Source organism: Scomber scombrus, chromosome 12, assembly GCF_963691925.1.
Source record: "Scomber scombrus chromosome 12, fScoSco1.1, whole genome shotgun sequence".
Lineage (NCBI taxonomy): Eukaryota > Metazoa > Chordata > Actinopteri > Scombriformes > Scombridae > Scomber > Scomber scombrus.
This window is the reverse complement of record NC_084981.1, coordinates 6,760,622-6,778,312: the sequence shown is the minus strand read 5'-3', so window position 1 is coordinate 6,778,312 and position 17,691 is coordinate 6,760,622. Positions and strand designations below refer to the sequence as shown.

Sequence of the window (17,691 nt, the reverse complement as noted above, 5' to 3'; positions counted from 1 at the left end):
TTAAAGATCAGTTAGATTAACAATCAATTAAGTTATTTAACAAGAAAAACATTAACTGGTTACAGATTTAAAATGTATATGCTGCTTTTGGTACACGCACATTTAGATGATTGGCCTGGACATGAGCTGTGTGTGATTTTCAACTAACACAAGGGTGTATGTGTGTTAGTGGACAGAAAGACATAAATCTATTGTTTTGGCACCAAACAAGTAATTTGAAAATGTCACCTTTGGCTCTAGTACACTGTAATTTTTCATCATTTTCTGACATTTCTTGTTTCACTAAATGACAGATCTTAAAATCAATAATAATCTAAAAACATATTTATTGATGAAAGTATTTGTTAGCTGCTGTCCCTCAAAGACACAGTTATTCAAAAAATATGGGAGCATAAGAGGTCAGAAATTAGGTTTAACCACAACACTGTTGATATGACAGGCACTGAGGAAATACAGGCAGGCCTGTTACATTCAATATGTTGTTTTTTTCCCTTTTAATTCTGCTGTTTGTTGTAAGATTCAGAGAGAAGATATCATTGTCCCAGTTAGTGATTGACGGGTAAAAGCAGGGTATGTTCATACTTTTAGCAATTCAGTAAAAAATGACTCACATACAATATACAAATGTTTCCTCTGTGTTGTGCTACACAACTAGATATGTTATCTCCACACAGATTACCCACACATTATTTACAGTGGTCTGTATCATTTGCGGTTGAATGAAATACTGCTGTTGTTTTTCCTATATAGATACTAAGTGGATTATCTTGATTTAATAAACTAAACTTTTAAAGCCACCATAGATAAAAGTCAGCATGCTCTTTCTGTTAGCAGTGGAATTAAAACTGTGTTTGAACTCAAGCGGCACTTGCGTCATTTAAACACAGTGAACTATATGAATATTATTTATCTGTGTTACTCATCTCCTAACTTTATTAGACTTGGTTTCAGCACTATTTGCAGTTCAAACAGCCTGATGCAGAATGAAGCACAGTAGACTGCTCTCTTTATGCAGGGGCTTTGATTATAATTATATGCTACAAAAAATGAATTTAAGCCTTGTATTTACATTTTTGTGTACAGTAGATTTATGAAAAATCTCATAAAAGTTTTGATGTGAACTGCAAAAGGGAAAAAAGTTGGATCAGGGGGACAAATATTTTTGTTAGAAGGGTGGATTTGGCCCACAGGCTCTTATTTGCCTTCCACTGACAAACATTATTGTGTATAATACGCTGCTGTAGGGAGCAAATGGAAAACAAATGGATTAAATGAGTGGAGACACATAAAAAACATGCTAACAATGCTTCCATACCGAGCATTAAGGGGCACTCAATGGTTCAATGAATATAAAAATGATGTGAATCATATCATATGGCCGTCACAGTCATGATTTCAGCCAAATTGAACACAAAAACTGGGTTTTGGAGTAAAAAGGTTAGACAGCACTCTCAAAATGTCATCAAAATATCAAATGAGGGAGTATCTTTTGGAAGAATGATGACTATCCCACCAGCAGAGTTCACACTCTATTATGAATTTCTAATCCATCTGTATGTAAAATAGGTTAACATTGACACGGCTGAAACATTATACTCACTTGTTTGGGTTCAAGACATTATCCCTGATTCCTTGTGTTCTAGAGTTGAGTAAATGAACTGGATGACATCCTTGGAAAATGTCCTGCGTTTCAAAAGTCACAAATAAAATGTTAAATCACAAGTTGATTTATGGAGAAATGTCTCCCTCTAGTGTTGAAGGAAGATAAATACAACTTGAGTAAAAGGTGGGGGAGTGGACTCTGTGTGTGTGTGTGTGTGTGTGTGTGTGTGTGTGTGTGTGTGTGTGTGTGTGTGTGTGTGTGTGTGTGTGTGTGTGTGTGTGTGAGAGTGAGTAAACCTGCTGCAGGAGGGTGAGCTGTTGGGCTACATGCTGTGCGCTGTACTCATTCTGGCTGAAGGGGAGTCGCTCCTCGCTGTGCAGGCAGACATTGGAGAGATCATCCACCAGGGAGCCGTAACAGGGGATAGGCAGAGCCGCAGCTATGGAGAATGCCTTCTCTTTAGACATGGATGGCGAAGGCTCCACTACTCTTGAGATCCTCCACTAAAGGGTCAAGAAAAAGATTGGACAAGAGGAGATACATCTTCCGAATGATGTGACCACACAGACATTACAGCAACAGAGGAAGGCAGTATGCTGTTTTATATGACATGCAGGGTGTTCCAACATAGTCTTCTTGTCTGTATTTGCCCAGATTTAATGTAGCTAATGGATGGATTTTGGTAGCAAGATTTTTGCACAGTCATCATAAAATGTATGAAACCAATCTTTTTTCCTCCTCAACAGGCATCGATTTTATGCCGTTAGTTTCTCACTTTTTAATGATGGAGGTTTTACATTTATGAAAAACAAACTTAACATGGCACAACACACAACACATTCTTCGAACCTTTCTCCCAAGATCCTCAGTAGATGAATGGACATCCACAGATCCATCTTCTTCCTCAAAACTGATTTGGCTTCCTCCCCCTTTGCTCCAGGTCATATTCAGAGGGCTGCGGAGAGCAGCGAGAAGGGCCTGCCCTCGGCTGTCCACAGGGATTACCTGTGGAAAAAAACAAAAATGAGGCAACTACAAAATATAGTGGATATATTTAATTTACTAAAATGTTATATACTAAAATGCCTTCAATCAATCAACCCAGCAATTAAAAAGCATCAACTATATTTCAGAGTGCAAACACACACTTTTATTGATGTCTCTGTCATCTGATAAGACACTATAGTGATTTGAGTTGAATTGTTCATGAAAATTTTACTTTTGCAGTCAAAACAGCCCGTGTCTGATTGATCTTTTCCCTGATTTAATGATACGCAGGAAGCGTTGTTAATGATTGTTCCAACAGTACAAAACAGCAGTTTTGATTTTAATAAACATAAGAATGCTGAACAGACATGAATGCCTATCTGCAGGACCTCAAACATAAACTCCTTAGACTCATACGTCAGTCTCTAAATGCTTTGCTCATAGAGCCTAAGGACAATCATTTCATTGTTAAAAATAACTTCAAGCAACTACAGTAGAAATCTCTAGAATTTAATAAGTCGAGATCTCCGACTGTCTTGTATTGTGAGACAATAAAATCCCCAGTAAGTCATGGCTGTAAAATGCAAGACATGATGTGTACTTGTGTGGTTACCTCGGTATTGATGAAGTTTTCTAATGTATCCACAAAGCTGGACTTTGGTGTGAAGTCCACCGCTTTACAGTCTGTTATCCAGAACTGGAGAAGGTCCAAACTGCGATGGAAGATCTTTACACCGTCTTCTGACATGTCTGGACCTTCTCTGGCATTGAAAACAAACATCATACAATCAGTAGACCATTTTTAATTCACTGTTCACTGTTTTATAGTTTACTGGAGAGGCAGGACAAGACTGGACATTCTCCCGGGTTTTCTTGGCATATTTACTTGGACTGTACTGTGTGTCTATGCAGTCATGAGCCACTGGATATACTCTACCTTGTAGCACTGATGAACTTATCCATTATGAACTGAAGAAACTGTTCAGGAGTGCAGAAGAAACGGTAGGTGTACAGGAACTGCTGGATGTAGCCCTCCACAGCAGCATTTCTGAGAAAAAAAGGGAAACAGAAACAGCAACTGTTTAATAACACTGTCTACTGGCAGAAGTGTGAGCAGCAACCCAAATGTCTTTGTTCCCCCAGCAGCTTCCTTCAGCTCCTCCTCAGGGATCCTCAAGCTCTCTCAGTCTTAGACCATGCGGGAGAGATGATCCAGCATCTCCAATGTCGGCCCCGGGACTTCCTCCCAGTCCTTTGTGCCCGGAACATTTTCAAAAGGGGAATATGAGGGCCCCCATACAAATCATATCCTAACATTATTGAAAGTGGACTGAGCTTAGGTTCCCAAAAAATAAGGATTCATGATGACCTCCTTATGTTTAGTTCTTAAGTTCTGTGAATGAAAAAAAGAACCATCTTTTAAGGACATCAACTGAAAACATGCCATATAAATGCCTTTAGTAGTACAAAAAAAGCAGCTTTAGCTTGGGGCAGTGGGAACAAAAAGTGGTTAAAAAATTTATGGATTTCTGTCCCAGTTTCTGCGATTGTTGATACTGTTTCCCATAGCAACAGCTACAAAGCTGATACTGGATCATCAGACTTCCCAGCAGCAGTAAAAGTGTTATTGTTCATAGACTAGACTAGACTAGACTTAATCTTTCCCACATTTAAATAAAATGTATGTAACTGCATGACTTTCCTACAAAGAGAGAGCTAGCTGCTTTCTAACTTAATAGGCACAGTGGCGCTCTGAGCTAAATGCTACTGTAAACATGCTAATATAATCATAATGAAAATGTTAACATGATGATAGTTCAAAGGCATAATGTTTACCATGTTCACCATGTTATTTTAGAGTGTTAACATGCCAACATTTGATAAAAAGCATGGAAGTACATGTGAGGCTGATGGGAATGGCATTCATTTTATGGGAATTTGGTCACAAACCAAAGTAAACAACAAATGTTGTCAACTGTTGACGTGTTATGGTGTGTGAGAGGAAAAGCAGGATCACCAAAGTCAGTAGAATTCATGCTCTGGGTACTATGACAAAATGGCGTGGAAATCCATTCAATACTTGTTAAGATTTATTCTGAGACATGCCTCTAGTGCTGTGGCTTAAAACATCAATAACACATTTGTGTAATACTAGCTGTACAACATCTTCATTAGAAAAACATGCCTTTTTTGGACACAGCAGGGAGAACACATAATACAGATCACACAGGCTGCAGAACACTTTGAGACATTCAACCTCATGACTTGACAAGAAAAAAAAAGCAGCAACCAGCACATTTCAAATTTAACCCTCATCAATAATACCTGGCATAGAGGTATGCCATGAGACCCAGAGGAGTCGCAGCTTGCAGAGTTTTCTTTCCTTTGTTGCCTCCAAAGCTCAAGACAGAGGGGTCCTCAGAGGATTGGAGGTTCAAAGGGCCAGGTCCATAGGCAGCCAAAGAGGGAAGTAGTGAAACCTCCAAACCCCACTGGTCCACACATAGTATCTACAAAAATACAAGAAATCATATTAAAGTACGGAAGATCCAGACTTTTAAATAAGGAACTGATGTGGTGGTGTGATGTGAGTACTTTGTCTGTACCTCAAGGTATTTCTTCACACAGTCCAAGAAGGCAACTTTGGATCTGAGTTCTTCAAGCTGGGTCTTGAGTTTGGACAGCATCAGTTTGCTCTCAGAACCTTTGGGATACATACACTGTTATAGGTCATACTAGAAACTAAGTGTGCCATTTTCATACAGTAGTAGTGTTATGAAATGGTTACCCAACCTTTGTTTTTCCTCTCTTGTTGAATTAGCTTCTGGTAGAAATTTCTCGTTTTCTTAAGATTCCTTGTTTCAATTATCAGCTGCTGCTGCAGCTCCTGTTCAAAGGGAATCATACAAAATCATAAAATAACACCATGTCTTTCACTGAAAGAAGCCTTTGGCTGTTACCACTGTGTGCAGGGCAACGCTTTTTTCCCCAGCTCTCTTTGCCGTGGCAACAGGGCGCAACAGATCTTTTGAAGTGAAATGAGTGAGAAGTCGCAGCATGGCTCTTAAGGTGTGTTATTACTGTAGCTGATACACAAACCCCTCTGAAGGAGCAGTGGTGCCATCAAAGTGTACAAACACAAAGACTATTCATTAATATTCTTTTGCAAATGATAATAGCTTCCTCTGCCGAGGGCTAAGTTCAGCGTATTAATATTCAGATCCAGTTTGGAGAGAATAATACGCCAATTATCTTAAAGTCCCCCACATATTCTTGTCCTATTTACCCCAAAGCCTGACCGTGCCCTACTTCATTACAGATAAGAAAAATAATTCCTGAACTTATTCATAAAACCCAACCTGGCAAACGGCTGAATGAAAGTAGAAAATGAAACATAATAATGTATAAAATGCATAAAGAATTGAAATGAAAATGCAAAATGAAATGCAGCACATCATTCTCAACCAGCATTTTCTAAATATGCAGCAAAAAACACAATGAATGAAGACAATGAGGAATATTTTGATGGAAAAAGCATTTTCAATAGAGAAAACTCTTCTTAAACTATTACCGCAACCTGCATTACGTAAACGATGTGCATAGTAAATTGCATAATAGAAAACTAATAAATAAATCAGCTGCTCTATGCAGTCTGCTGTGTGTTCAAACACATGAGGGTTAAGGTCAGATATGACTCACTGGCAGCTTCACATGTTAACCCACCTGTGTTTTCACATCCAGACATGGCGATCCTGTGTGCTGTCCCAGTTTCACAGCATACTGGATCACCTCTGGGCTAAAACAGTCTTCTCCAAAGAAGGCCAAGGCCCAGGCCGGGCTGCAGATCAGGCCTGGTCCCTCTGCTCTTGATCCAGGCAAGAATCGCTCTGACACCAGAGAGTCACTGTCCTCCATGTCCTCAGAGCAGCCAGGGCTCATCTGCTCATCACGGGCTCCAGGCAGCCCTTCTGTCCCCGACAGAAATTCAGCTTCAGAGGGGCTTTCATCGCTGCCCCCCGCCGAATGGTCTCCTCCCTCCATCATGACCCCTGTGTCCGAGCTGTCCCTGTCAGTGCTCGCGCCTCGATCAGTAAACAGGGACAGAGGAGAGGGGGGGGGAAGAGAGAGGCAACTGAATCACATGGACGGCAAAAAAAATAAACTGGAGTTGTGAAGGAAAAAAGGGAGAGATCCATGGGTGGCACTGGGGGTATTTGTTACCAACCCTGTCACAGTCACACAATGCATCCACTGTTTAACAGATGAGCTTTAAGCAATTAAAGCTGATGTTGTTCTCTTGCAAACTTTCTATCTCAAGTATCTTGTAAGAGCCTGTTTGTAATCATGATCCATGTCTTGCAAATGTGTGTGTGTGTGTGTGTGTGTGTGTGTGTGTGTGTGTGTGTGTGTGTGTGTGTGTGTGCGCGTGTGTGTGTGTGTGTGTGTGTGTGTGTGTATGTGTGTGTGTGTGTGTGTGTGTGTGTGTGTGTGTGTGTGTGTGTGTTTCCTTGTGTGCGTGTGCGCAAACGTCATTGGCCAGGAATAAGTTCCACAGGGACAAAAAAAAAAAAGGAAATCTTTGGAGTTTGCTAGCATGCCTTGGACTGAGCTGAATGAGATGCAATCTTAAGAACAGCATCCAACAGCCAGTCACAGCTCTCGTGACTTTAGTCAGCAGCCACATTCAGTGAATAATATTATAGATGGGTTGAGGTTTAATAGTCACATTAAATCCTTTCTTATCCCTTGTTACATCTGTTGACGTAGTTTGCTCTTATTACACTGATCTCAGTGCAATTACATCTTTCTTCTTACAAAACATCCTGTTTGAGTTTTACTTCTTAATTATTAGCATTCAAGTTTTTTACATAGATCACATATTTAGTTTTCAGCTAAATTACTACTTTTTTCTGAAGGAAAAACAAACTTTAAAGTTGAGATTTAAGATTTTAAGATAAGATATTATAAGACTTTGACCTTTACAAATCTGTTAAAAATTAAATAGACATTTGGAAATTATCGATACAGATGTACAGTACAACCATATCATGACTTAAATGGCCTTGATCTGAAAAACAACAACAGTGTTGAGCTTCTTCCTCTTACCTTCGCAGATACAGTTTTCGCTCTCCTCCGATCTTAAATCAAACTCTTCAAGCGCAGCCTCATTTTCTCCATCACAGGACCGGGCCTTGGATCCCTCCCATGTGTCCGCAGCAGCGCAACTGGCAGTGTGAATGTTTCCATTCAGGTCGAGACAACCATGCGGACAAACTTCTCTTTTCCCTCGCCAGGCAGTGGCTATCAAGGGTGGAGTATTAGCTGCCCTTTTCACTGCCTTTGATGGAGGCTGCTCATTAGAGGCGCTGCATGGGGCGTATAAGGAGACAGAACACACACACACACACACACACACACACATACACACACATAGACACACACACGCAGCAAGTTAGGTAGTGATGATTACCACTTATGTATAGAATAGAGCCAATTATATGCATTTAAATATGTAATAAAAGAAAAATGGAAGAAAGCAGCCAAAACAAAAAAGTTGACATCACATGATGCAAACTACACAGGTGAACAATGATTCAGAATACAACATGAAACTTTTACAACATTGTGGATTCACTGATGTAACATGAAAACACAACCAGTTGCCCATAGCAACAATTATTTAAGTATCCATCAAAGACTCATTTCCAGCATCTTGCAGCTTGTCACTCACATCTTACAGCTAAGCATGCACTTGTAAATCCAACCACCAAAATTTCACCAGGAGAGGGTCCACTCTGGTCCATGTCACAGTTAGAGTGGACCATCTCTTAGTGGAGAGGCTACAGTGCTCCCCCTACTCCTCCCAGAGAAAGTGGAACAGAGTAGAAACCTTCCACAGCTGAGACCTGTGAACGAGCCCACTGCCAGAGGAAAAGAGTGTCCCTCTGTCTGCAAAGCTGTGATGTGTCCCTACTACAACAGATTAAAGGGCCTCTCCACATGTTGCCCTGAGCATAAGAGCATGGCAACGCCTGGATGAAAAGATGTCTGAGAGAGAGCTGAAAGGCTACAGTTAAGCCCCGCCTCGGGTGGGGCTTAACTGTAGCAACGCAGAGGAGGCTTTACATGCATCTTCAGCATTGTTAGACATTCTCCTCAGCACTAACACAAAGCTGTTACCATAGGGATCATTTGTACTGCTGGTTGAAGTTCATGTATGAAGTGCATGCATGTTGTATTCATGCTAAATTGAATGTCATGTATGCATGTGCACGTGAATTTGTAAGTGTGCAGAGAAGAGAGGTCATTTTCAACGAGGACTATATTCTGTGCATCTATTCTTCAGAAAACACATGAGTTCTGAACAGTAGCTAAATTTAGGCATATCTCATTATTTAGGCTGTTGTGTTTGTCAGCAAGTTATTTTGATTCAATTAAGAGTAATTATTCTGATCCCACAGATAATCTCTTTAATTCATAATGACAGCTAATTGTTCTGATTCGATTCATTACACAACCCACACCATGAAAGACAGACATTTATTTTTAGGATTAAAAATGATGTATGGTAATGAAATAACTTCAGTCATTTAAAGCTGAAATATGCACTTTTCTATATGCTGGAGAGTAGTATGGAAAGAGATAATAGAGCTACAAAAAATATAGATTTGTAAAATCATATGTTAATGTTGCAAAAATATCCCGTATGTAACATATCTGCTAAAAATATACAACATTCATTTTTAACTATTTAACTTTTGATCAAACAATTGTATTTGAATCCTACCTTAAAAATAAAGTGTGACAGTTAATGTGATGGAAGTGAAAAGTGAAAGTAAAACAAGTATTACACTTTATTTGTATTTAAAATCTGGAGGTTGCGTCTATAATATAAGGAAGCAACTATGACTGATAAAAAATGTGAAATTTATTGGGAAAAATTTGGAAAAAAGGCTCTCTTGACTGCTTTCTAGTTTTAAGATGGTCCTTAACTGATGAGCTTAGTCAATATGGTGTCCACTGTTGAGTCATGCAGCTTTGCCTGCTGGCAGTTCTTGCTCACAATGCCAAGATATCAGTCACGAGTAAAGATCTGAAGAAATCAGCAGTGCAATATTTGGTTAGTATTTCTAATTCTATTTGAACTGATATTAATTAAAACAATATTTCTATTTAGAATCTGAGGATATTTATCCTAAATGGTGATGTTGCACCAACTGACTGCTTTTTTGTTTTAACTTCTAATTATTCAGGGAAAATTCACTGAGAATAAGCCTCACATTGCCCCACAGCAGTGTGTGTATGATCTCTGTCTGACTCTGACAAGAGTGATGCAACATTCGTGGCAACAAAACAAGTATTACAGCAAAAATTTGGATGCTGCTGATATCTGCTCAGAGCACATGATCTGTTTATATTGGAATAATCTATTTGTATTTCCTTACTTAGTGCTATCAGTTATTTAATATGTTGATTTTTTGAAAAAAAAAAAGTAAGAGTTGTGCATCAGAATTTGCCCCAGAGAACATTTATTTTATTTGAAAGGTATCACTTTATGAAACCAAATATACTGTTTGTGAAACCAAATATAATGAAACGTCACTGAACAACTAAACCAACTAATCCCTTTTTTCTCAACCCACTCTCTGTAACATACATTAAAAACTAACAGGAGATTAACATAAAATTAAAGGATTTGTAAAAAATAAAGCGTTACCAAAAGAAACACAAAATCCTCACATTTGAGAAGTTAGAGCCAGTGAATTTTCCTTAATAAATTCCTCAAAAAATAAATTGATTATTGGAGTTATTGGTTAATTTTCCATGAGTCAACTAACCCATTGAGTGACAATTATTTTCGTAACATGAACTTTTAGCCATAATTGGGCTCATTATGTGAGAATGCAGTGCAGCTGGTGACACAGTTAGACATGTGAGCATGCTCTCTTTACTGAGTAAACAGTTACTGAAGAGAGGAGCGAACCAAGACAACAAGCTGTGCCACTGGCTGCAATTATGTCATTTCTCTTTTGTGAAGTCCACAACTAAAAGAAAATCTTTTTTTATGACCTATTTCAGTTATGCTTTGAAAATATTTTTAAAGAAAAGGACAGACACAAGTGTTTGAAGTTGTACTCACAGTGCGGTGGAGCTGTAGTTAACCAGGCGGTGCAATACACCTAGCAAGTCATCTTCCCAGTACAGATCACTGAAGCGCTCCCTCACAACACTGGCAAACACACAGTACTGGAGGTCCTTCAAAGAGAAGATGCACTCCCCTCGGAAAAGAGAAAAAGTCAAGTTTCGAAATGAATACGTCAATTCAAAACAGGATGATGGATGATGGGTTACTGGTGTTTTATTCTGAAATGTTTGTACTGAAGATCCTAATTGGAGTCAAAGGAACATTATGCTGATTTTTAGCCATGCTTGCAGTTTAACTCTAAGGATGGCAATATATGTCTTTCAATTGGTTCGTCCACCACTTTGGTCCAGACTGAAGCTATTCAATGGATTACTATGAAATTTGAGACATTCATGGTCCCCAAAGGATGAATTCTTCTGACTTTAGTGATCCTCTACATAATATTTCCTCTAGTGCCACCAGTAGGTCAAAGTTTTCACTTATGCTATGATATATCTTAACATCTACTTGATGGATGGGCACAATATTTGGTAAAGAGTTTCATGGTTCCCAGATGATGTATTCTAATGACTACCAATAAGAAAATATTGTTACTCTTTTGCCACCATGACTTGACTTTTTAGGTCTGTACTGGAATATCTGTGTAACTATTGAATGGATTGCTGTGAAATTAGGTACACACATTCATGGTCCCCACAGGATGAATTTAATTTGTCCAATACTTTAGTTTTATGTTCAAATACTTAAAAAATCACGTCATTCTCATTAGTTGGACTTTATAGACATTATAGCTGCTAAAAATCGACATACTAGCATTAACACTGTGAGCCTTGGCAGCATTATCCCTACATGACACTGGGAGTGTGCCCAGGGACACCAGCCAATTTATCACGCTGAGGGGCACCAATGTGCAAAAAAATGAAAAACGTAAATAGAAAGCATTTTTCATTTTTGTGGTCAGAAATAGCAAATAAAACAGTTGATTTAGCTTTTATACATTACTATTCATATTAACAAGAATATGAATAATAAGAAGACAGATGAAAAATGCCCATTTGTTGAGAGAAATTGTGCATCTTTCAGCACCACAGAGATGTATAGAGAAGCAAGGAGGTGGGGCAGAGGGAAGGTGGGCACTGTTTATTTCAGTATTAATAGTAGAACACTTTATTACTGATAGCAAATGTGTTAAAAGATAATTTCCTATGTGCTGTTTCCTGTCAGGTTTCTTGGTTGTAAGTGTTGTGAATCTATGTTGTTTATACCCAAAGTCAATTTCCTTTTTTCATGTGTAAGGTGGAAGGAGGGGTGTACTTCTAGAGTGGTCACCCTAGGGCACCACACTGCGTTAATGCTGTCACCATGTTAGCATGTTGGTGTGATTATTGGTGTCATCTTGTTAACCAGACACAGGGTTGTCTATTCTCTGTCACACAGCTGACAGTATTCTGACGTCAATAGATGGCAGGAGAACTACAGGCAAGAGTTTTGGATGAAATAAAGCTTTATCTTTTTCTCTCCACCTGAGGGCATCTTGATAGCTCGGTTTCTGTAGCTGAGAACTGTATGTTGGTGAGCCAAATAATCTCCCACTACATGCTACATGTGCAGTGTGAATACTGAAAGTACATAAGTAGCATAACAAGCCTACAATACCAGCTTGTATCACCATGTATCACTTATTCATCCTACAAAACATAACATTTATGTATAGATATAGATATGATACATAGATATAGTGGGGATTTACCAATGCTGGGTAAAGCAATGAGGCAATATGAAAATGATATCACAGTGATCCAAAGATACATACCCATGGCAATGTCCTCATGTCCATTGTCCAAACATCCATCAAGTGAAAACTCTCCCTTGAGCAGGTCAATCACCTCCTGTAAGGCAGGGTGGACTTTGGGGAAGTTGGACCCTGAAGGAGACTGGTTCTCACCTCGTGTCCCTTCATTTATTTGTCCATTGTAAGCTCCAGGCACACTGTGCTCCAAGGGGCTGTCAGAACTGATGGAGCTACCATTGAAATAAGATGATGATGGGTCATATTGTTGGGGTTCAGGCCTCTCAGGAACAGTCTGACAGTTAATTAACGGACCATCAGTGCTCTCTGGAACTGTGATTAGTCCCTGCAAAGACTGCAGAACCAATGAGAGATTTATATCCAAGCCAAGGACAGACTCAGGAGCCCTGACCTGTACAGGCACTAAAGAAAGATGTCCTGTTTTGGGATCCTGACGGAACAGATAATTGTTGAAAACACCACAACTGTTGAGGTTGGAGGATAATGGCGGAGGAAGAGAGACTTCAAGACAAGAAGTATTAGGGAGAGTAGAAACAGAGTTGACTGGTAGAGTTTTATTCATGACGACCTGATTAACAGGGTCCCACTCTTCTGTAGGTAGACTGGGTTCAGTCTGTGTAGGATATGGGTCCTCAGAGTGTGCAGTAAAATCAAGATCTAGGCTTCTTTCCTCAATATGTTCACTGCTTTTGTTGAATTCTTCCACAGTCCTGTAAACCGTATAATATCTGGTTAACTTCCTCCATTAGAATATTTATATGTACTAGTATTATAAATATTGCTACTTTCTCTTCTCATTATTTTCTTATGTATTTCCTATAACTTTATGATATGGTATAATTCAGTCAATATTGACTGAGTGAGTGAGTGATTGACATGAAACCTGTTATAAAATGGTTGTAACAATGCTATTTCCAGCATCTACTGTATGTGTAGAGTTTGAAAATTAGTAACTTCGGCACACCCTAGTGGAAACAGACGGAGGTGCATGCTGCCCCCTTATCCACTGAGATAAATGTACTGGAAGCTGAGTGGGACTGTTTAATCTTTATACAAACAAATAAATGATGTGAATCTAATTATTCTTATTGTATTATATTCATTAGAGAGACTGGAACCAGAGAATTGTGCAATTTTTTTTAATGACAAAAATACTCCTTACTCTTCAATGGCAGCTCCAAGGTTTTGGCTCTCCTCTTCTGAGTCCTCTTCATTGGTCAGGATGATGGGGGTGAAGTGTGTGGCGGTGGAAGTGAAGGCCTCTGGGAATTGGAGTTCTTTGTGGACTGGATAGCTGTGGGGAACAGGGCCAGGCACAGGAGCCAGTCGGCTCTCAGTGGCCATGGGCACAAAGCCTACACACAGTTACAACAATGCCAGTTACAATATCAGTGATATTGTCTCATGCAATGCACACTGGTAAAATGACACAAAACGTCAGCAATATTAGGAAGAGGCCATGAATCCTACAACATCTGCTTTTTATATCAGTCATGTCAAAAGAGAGAGAACATGGAGATGTAAATCAATCATTAACAGTGAATCTGTTAGTGTGATTCTTCCTAATATATGTTATATTTCAAGGTCCACTATATTGCATGAGGGCCATCCGTGTTAAAATGAAGCTGTCATACCACTATTGATCTGTGCAGACTCCTCATATGAAGTCTGATGAGGGTCATCTGCACTCAGATCCTCTCCATCAGTGGATTTTGAGGCCGGCTGAAAGAGAATTAAATTGGTTCATTATACTAGAGACAGATTCTCTTTTTTTAATTAGACAAAACATGACAATCATAATGAAAAACACAGGTGCAGAGACTTCCCAAATCAAATAAATGAACAGATGAAGATACAAAAAGCTCCAAAATGTATCCGTGGTTTACCGGGTGAACTCTGCTGAGCAGCTCGTTCCACACAGTCTCAGCGTCTGTCCCCTGACGTGATAAGTAGTCACGACAGCTCTGGAACAGATCCACATGAAAACAAGTGTGTGAACAATACAGGACACTTCACACATGATCACTCACACACACACACACATGATCACACACACACACTATCACTGAATTCATTTCTAGCCTAGAAAAACTGAAGGATTTGATTAAAAATAAAACATCCCATACGTATGCAGAGAAACTAACAGCCGCTTTTACAAAATGATTGACAACAGCACTTTTACAAATTGGATTTCCTATGTTTCCATTACAAGTGATTTCTTTCTATAGAGGATATGCTGCTCCTCTCTGGTTTTGCAACATCTGCAAACTGATATGTCAAATTAAATCAGGATGGAAAACTTTTATATACAAGTAAATGCAATTTCAAGTGTTTTCCACAGCAGGGCATATAAGACAGAATATAATAAACTGAAATACAAAAGAAGCTGGAAGAAGCAGCAGAAGGAAGGAAGTTTACTCTGAAGTATCCTTATAGGAAATGAATAAGAGACAAGACTTTCCTCAGCCACACAATTAGAAATGGTTTATAAATGTGGTGGAAATGGGACTAAGAACACAAGTGGATGGCTTTAAAGTAAAAGATTTTAACTTCCTATAGCAGACAAGAAGAGGTAAATTTGAGAACTCTGGAGCTCATATAGATGCTGATTTTGTAGATTATCTTTGTTTATTAGCGCTACAAAGCGGTTAAGTCAATATCCCTCCACTCTACTCTAGCAGCCCCTCTGTGTAAACATATTATCCCCACCCACCTGTCTTACACTGTTTGAGTATGAAAGCTAGATGGGAGGGGGTCCTTCTGTTAAAGCTCTCAGCCTGTTTGTGCTCAGTTAAAAACACATAACCCAGTTATGTTTTTATTAAAAATAAGAAGAAAATGAAAAAGAAAATGAGAAATACTCATCAAAGTCATTCTTCAAGTCAAAAATATGTATCAAGAGAAACTAAATTTGAATCCTCGAATTTCAATTGTTTAACTTTAATACTTAATAACTGAATTTGAATCATTTAATTCAAATTTTATTATTTAACTTGAATTTAAGATTGAAAAACTAAATCCAAATGGCATCATTTTAAATCATTTTTTTTAAATTTTGGAGCCAAATATAATATTATGATATTGAATTCAGTTGCTCTGAAATGGTATTTGATCCTTATTGAAAATTCAACAAATTATTATATTCAGATTCAGTTTTTCAGTGCAATTGTTTTAGTTAAATAATACACATTCAAATTATGTAATTCAAATTTATTTTTTCTGCATTTTTTCAGCTCAAATTGAAATATAAATGATTACATTTAGTTATAGTGACACATATTCCTGCCCATACATTTCTCTCATACAGTTGACTGCTGCATCTTTTTATGTTAAACCAAACCGATATCCAACAATTGCAATACTATATCTGTGTGTTACCACATAGATCTGAAAAACACAAATACTGCTGGATGGGGATGCTTAAGTCAGAGAGTTTAGTGGGAGCACTGGAATCAGGAAAGAATGGGGTGATTGAACTACTGGAATGGCAGACACAAGATCAATTTCAGACTAAATGCAGGAGGGAATTGCAAATTGCATTGACTTTGTGCCTGGTAAAAGAAGAAGACTGATTAATAGGGGGCTATATATTTAAAACATGGGACAGCATAAGGAACAGGGCCTTGGCCATAATTTGGCTCTACTTTAGACTAATAATGAGAAGAAAAGACAATAAAAATGACCAGTCAACAATGATGAATACTTGTAAAAGAAAATTTGACTGATAATCATATTGACCTTTTTAGCCATGACAATGGTCGGCCTCTCGATGGGCGTCCTCTTTGCCATCTCCAGGAGCAGTCTCTTCAGTTTGCGAGGCATGGCCAGCTTTTGATTAGGTGATAAATTGAACTTGGCTGTGGCCCAGAGAATAGCAGCGACCCCATAAACACAAACCTGAGCCAAGACAGAAGAGAATATCAATGGGAAAAGAAAAACACTTTTATAAGTGAAAGTCAATTGTAAAACAAATGGCAGCAGTTCAGACGGACAGACCTTCTCAGTTACAATTCCATGTTCTTGATATTCAGGTGCAAGATAGAATTCATCCCGGTGTCCTGCGGAGAAAACAAAGTCAGAGAGTGAAGTCAACAAAAGTCTAAAGAGTGCAATTTTAACTAAACAATCAAACATTTAAAAATGCATACTAACATAAAGTAATCCTACCTATGTTTTTAGGTTTCAAGAAAAGCACCTCTCCCTCGCAGCCAACATACACTGTGTCCAGGCACAGATAGGCTAATGGAAAAGAGAAAAATCAGCTGCACAGAACAACAGTGAGCAACAAAATGCATGCAGTGTAGCATCATTTGCATATTTTTTTTCTCTGACTCCCATCTGTAAATTTGCTACAACATGCCCATCTTTAATTTCAAGGACTGGATAATATATGCGAAAGTCTCCACTGTTCTCGCAAGAGCGCTTAATATACTTTTTTGCTTTTCATGCATGAATTTGTGAAATCACCTGGAAAGTCAATGTAGGTCTGCAGCGAGGATAGGCAGGTGTAACACAGAGCCCACAGCTCATTAACTGTCAGCCTCCGTCCACAACGAGTGAGTAGCTCTCTTAAAGAGATCCACTGGAGAGAAAATAAAGAACAGAGATAAATAAAATAAAAAGCAATGAGCTTCAGACTGGGGCTTTTTTAAAAATTCATCTGCAGGCCTAGATAACTTAAACTGAACTAAACTAAATTAAATTGAACTAAGTTGTCATTTTCCAATTCTGTTTGAATGTTGCCATCTCCTGTCTTCTGTTCAATTGTCCACTTTTGCAAAGAGATCAATTTAGTAATGATATCAACATGATAACAGCATCACGTTAAGATCATCCATCATCCACTGATTACAGTGATGGTTAGCAGTTTAGGACTTTTAAGGGCTGTTGTAGACCCAGTGTGTGCATCTCATGTATTTCTAAGTAAGAGAGAGAGAGTGTGTGTGTAGTGTGGGGCAGGGTTTCAGGATTTGGGATGTGCAGCATTGTACCTATTTAATTTTATTACACTAAATGTACACTTTACACATATTTGTGAAAGTTGGGTGTATGGGTCCTAAAACCAGTTTTAGGATGTGGGAATGACTGTGTTCTGATAATTTATTGCTACAGCTTTGCAGAAATGTGTGAATTATGGTGATTAGG

The 17,691-nt window shown here is 38.6% G+C and overlaps 1 protein-coding gene across 1 annotated transcript in view; it reads right to left on the bottom strand.

The window, feature by feature from the left end:
- Window positions 1-17,691, bottom strand: part of LOC133992071 (kinase non-catalytic C-lobe domain-containing protein 1) — a 39,028-nt gene that overhangs the window by 3,102 nt on the left and 18,235 nt on the right. The window contains exons 8-26 of the mRNA XM_062430756.1: window positions 17,014-17,128; window positions 16,714-16,785; window positions 16,543-16,604; window positions 16,285-16,443; window positions 14,433-14,510; window positions 14,181-14,268; window positions 13,709-13,901; window positions 12,550-13,256; window positions 10,731-10,869; window positions 7,684-7,968; window positions 6,314-6,650; window positions 5,384-5,477; window positions 5,197-5,294; window positions 4,916-5,100; window positions 3,528-3,638; window positions 3,204-3,351; window positions 2,453-2,608; window positions 1,900-2,106; window positions 1,601-1,683 (exon numbers count right to left, since the gene is read on the bottom strand). Coding sequence (XP_062286740.1) covers window positions 1,601-1,683; window positions 1,900-2,106; window positions 2,453-2,608; window positions 3,204-3,351; window positions 3,528-3,638; window positions 4,916-5,100; window positions 5,197-5,294; window positions 5,384-5,477; window positions 6,314-6,650; window positions 7,684-7,968; window positions 10,731-10,869; window positions 12,550-13,256; window positions 13,709-13,901; window positions 14,181-14,268; window positions 14,433-14,510; window positions 16,285-16,443; window positions 16,543-16,604; window positions 16,714-16,785; window positions 17,014-17,128 — 3,317 coding nt within the window. The remainder of the gene's footprint in view (window positions 1-1,600; window positions 1,684-1,899; window positions 2,107-2,452; window positions 2,609-3,203; window positions 3,352-3,527; window positions 3,639-4,915; window positions 5,101-5,196; window positions 5,295-5,383; window positions 5,478-6,313; window positions 6,651-7,683; window positions 7,969-10,730; window positions 10,870-12,549; window positions 13,257-13,708; window positions 13,902-14,180; window positions 14,269-14,432; window positions 14,511-16,284; window positions 16,444-16,542; window positions 16,605-16,713; window positions 16,786-17,013; window positions 17,129-17,691) is intronic.